General features: G+C 61.1%; 1 protein-coding gene across 1 annotated transcript; it reads right to left on the minus strand.

The window, feature by feature from the left end:
* Positions 1-415: 415 nt before the first annotated feature.
* Positions 416-2,172, minus strand: SLC52A3 (solute carrier family 52 (riboflavin transporter), member 3). Its single transcript, XM_009084981.1, has 3 exons — positions 1,145-2,172; positions 763-886; positions 416-628 (listed from the first exon to the last, which is right to left on the minus strand). Exons 1-3 carry the CDS (start codon positions 2,170-2,172, stop codon positions 416-418), a joined length of 1,365 nt encoding a protein of 454 aa, XP_009083229.1.
* Between the last annotated feature and the right edge of the window lie 864 nt (positions 2,173-3,036).

The following is a 3,036-nucleotide window of genomic DNA, read 5'->3' on the forward strand; positions in this document are numbered from 1 at the left end:
GGTGCTGCCAGGCGCAGCTGGGGCTGTGCCCACCCGCAGGGTCTAGGGGGGCTTTGGGGCATGATGCCAAATGGCACCAGATCCCCCATGGAAAGGGATGGGACATGGTCTCAGCTGAGAGCTACCCAGGTGGGGGGCACTGGCACAGGCAGCACTCCCAGCATGAGGAGGCATGGGCAGCAGGGAGGCGGAGGACTGAGCAAGCACCTTCTATTGTTCTCACAGGATGGGGACACCCCGTGCCTGGGCTGGGGACAAAGCCACAGAGTTGCTGCTGCCTGGAGACCTGGCAGAGTCCTGTGAGGAGATGTGCCCACAGCCACCCTATTCCCAGTGCTTCTTCCTGGCGCCTCAGCTTCTTTGGTTTCGACAGTTCATGCTAGCAAGAGGGGCAGTCCTGGGGTGCACACCCCACTCATGCTGGGCACTGCAGGCTGCAGTAGTCGGCGGATTTGAAGAGGCTGTAGACGTTGACGAGGGGGAACATGACCAATGCCCCAAGGAGGGAGCCCAGCTGCTCCAGCCCCCCATACCACACCAGTGCACTGTGGCTGCGGCTCCGCAGGATCACGCCAGCCATCACCTTCACGTAGGAGAGCGTCCCGGTGAACAGCACCCAGGAGAGGACCTGGCAGCACAGGGGGGAGAGCAATCAGCAGGGCAGGGGTGTTCCCCACTGTGGGGACAGGGGACATCATGGCAAGGTCAGATCTGGTGGCGGCCTCAAAGACCTCCCTGGGTAAGAGGGACTCTGTGACTTACGATGATGGCATCGCCCCACTGGGAGTGCTGGAGGACAGGGCAGGGACTCATCACCGCAATGACCATGTTGTAAGCACCAAAACATGTCCCTGCCATGGTGAGGATGCCCATCAGGGCCAGAGACCTGCAAGGGACATGCAAGTGACACTGGGGAACACTGCCTGCCTGTCCCTGGTGAATGGCACAGGCATGCAGCACATTCCAGCTCCTTGCTGGCTCCATCCTCCTTTCCTGGTGTGTCTGTACTGCCAGAGCATAGGCATCCCACAGACCATCTCCCACCCAGTGTCTTCTCCCCCAACCCTTGCAAAGCAGGGGCCATTCTTGGGGTAGAAACCCCTGGGACACACCCTGCTGCATCTCCCAGCACCCCACTACCCACCTGCTGGGCAGGAACATGGCCACGATGCAAGCAAGGGGGTTGGCCATATTGCTGAGTGTGGCTGACAGGTGGTAGGTGGTGTGGCCATAGGGCAGGCAGGAGTAGGACTGCACAGACGGCAAGACCCCGTTTGTCAGGGCGCTCACCCACGTGACTAGGAGGTAGATGAAGGTGAGCTTGGTCAGGGAGTAGGAGACCTTCTGAGGCAGGATGTCCCCAGGTTCCTTGGGATCCTTCGGGCATGAGCAGCCTGTGCTCAGCTGCGAGTCAGTTCCCTCATCAAGGTTGTAGTCAAATGAGTTCAGCACGATGCTGCTGGGAAACAGCTGCTGCTGGGAGAGATCCCACACCTTGGGCAGGCGGGTGAGGAAGAAGAAGGCCAGCAGGCACGTCAGCATCATTGCAGTCATGAGCAGGAAGAAGAGGAGGATAGAGAAGTTGGGTGGGAGGTAGTGAGTCTCCAGCTGGAAGATGGTGCTTTCCATAGTCTCGTTGCCAGTGGTGATGTTGACCTTGCGGCTGACGTTGGCACAGGAGGAGATACCGGAGCCCTGGCCCAGGGCAATGAGAGCAGGGATCAGCCCGCTGAGCCCTTCACCTATGAAGAAGGTGGTTGTGTACTGGGGCTGCAGCTGCATCATGAAGGGCAGGAAGGTGACAGAAGAGGTGCAGTCCACCAGGGCCAGGAAGAAGGTGAGGATCAGGAAGGCGATGCTGTGGGGCCTCCCAGCGATGAGGGATGTGTAGTTCCAGAGGAAAGCCAGGAGCAAGCAAGCTATGACACCCACAGACACGATAACGTAGATAACAGCCACCTCCTTCAGCAAACCAGATCGAAAGCGGTGCATGAGGGTGACAAAGAGCGGCCCCACATTGGCCATTTGGATGATGATGGTGATGTAGGAGGGCAGGTACCACTGCTCTGGCAGCACTGTCACCAGCAGTGGCACCTCCACCCACAGCCCATTGATGGCCATCCAGGAGCCCGTGCCGAAGGCACAGGCGAGGAGGTGGATGAGCAGTGCCATGGCTCAGGGCTGGGTGCCTAGGCCTGGAGGTGAAACTGCTGTGCTGCAAGGAGAGGATTTGATGAGTGGTGCAGTGACATCTGACCCCCACAGACCCCAACCCTGTCCTCCCATGATCACTGCCTCTGTTGGCAGGCAGGCAGAACAGCTTTCCTTCTGCATGCCATGGGGCTGTGGAACCCGCCGCCCAGCCCGACCCCCCTTTGCCTTCTGCAAACCCTGTGACCTCCCTGCCCCCTTCCAGTGATGACACTGTGCCCTCCTGCCCTGGGTGTGGAACCTGCTGGGTTCCACCTGGTCTCATCCCCGAGAAGTGGGGCTTGGCAGCAGCAGGTGCGGTACTCAGGAGGGCATTGAACTCACGGCTCACTTCGCAGCACAGCGCAGCCTGGAAGGGCTCGGCACAGCCCACTGGGGCTCGGCACAGCCTGGCACAGCGAAGAGGGCTGACACCTGGGGGCTGAGCAGTCTGGGCAGCCACTCTGCTGGGAACGGAGTGCTTGGACCTCCCACTGCATCTGCAGGGCAGGGCGACGCAGCATCCGTCTCCTCCCAGCCAGGTCCTTTGCGATCCCGGCACGCTCTGGCGGCCGCGAGAGAAGGGCCCCCAGCAGCCCAACCTGTGGCTCAGCCTTGGCTCGTACCAACCTGCTGAGTCAGCTGGCATCCGGGCACGTCCCCTGCCCGCTCCCATCCCGCTCCCGGGAAGGATTCTCACGTCCCATGTCCCATGTCCCCGCACCCCCGCAGAGCCGTCTCCAGCTCCCTCCCACGGCATTGAGCCTGCCAGAGGAAACTCACGTCTCACGGGACTGAGCCTAGTGGGTGCAAAAACCCACCCATAGCCCCGGCCCCGCGGGAAGG

This window comes from Acanthisitta chloris, unplaced genomic scaffold (genome assembly GCF_000695815.1).
Source record: "Acanthisitta chloris isolate BGI_N310 unplaced genomic scaffold, ASM69581v1 scaffold27711, whole genome shotgun sequence".
NCBI lineage: Eukaryota > Metazoa > Chordata > Aves > Passeriformes > Acanthisittidae > Acanthisitta > Acanthisitta chloris.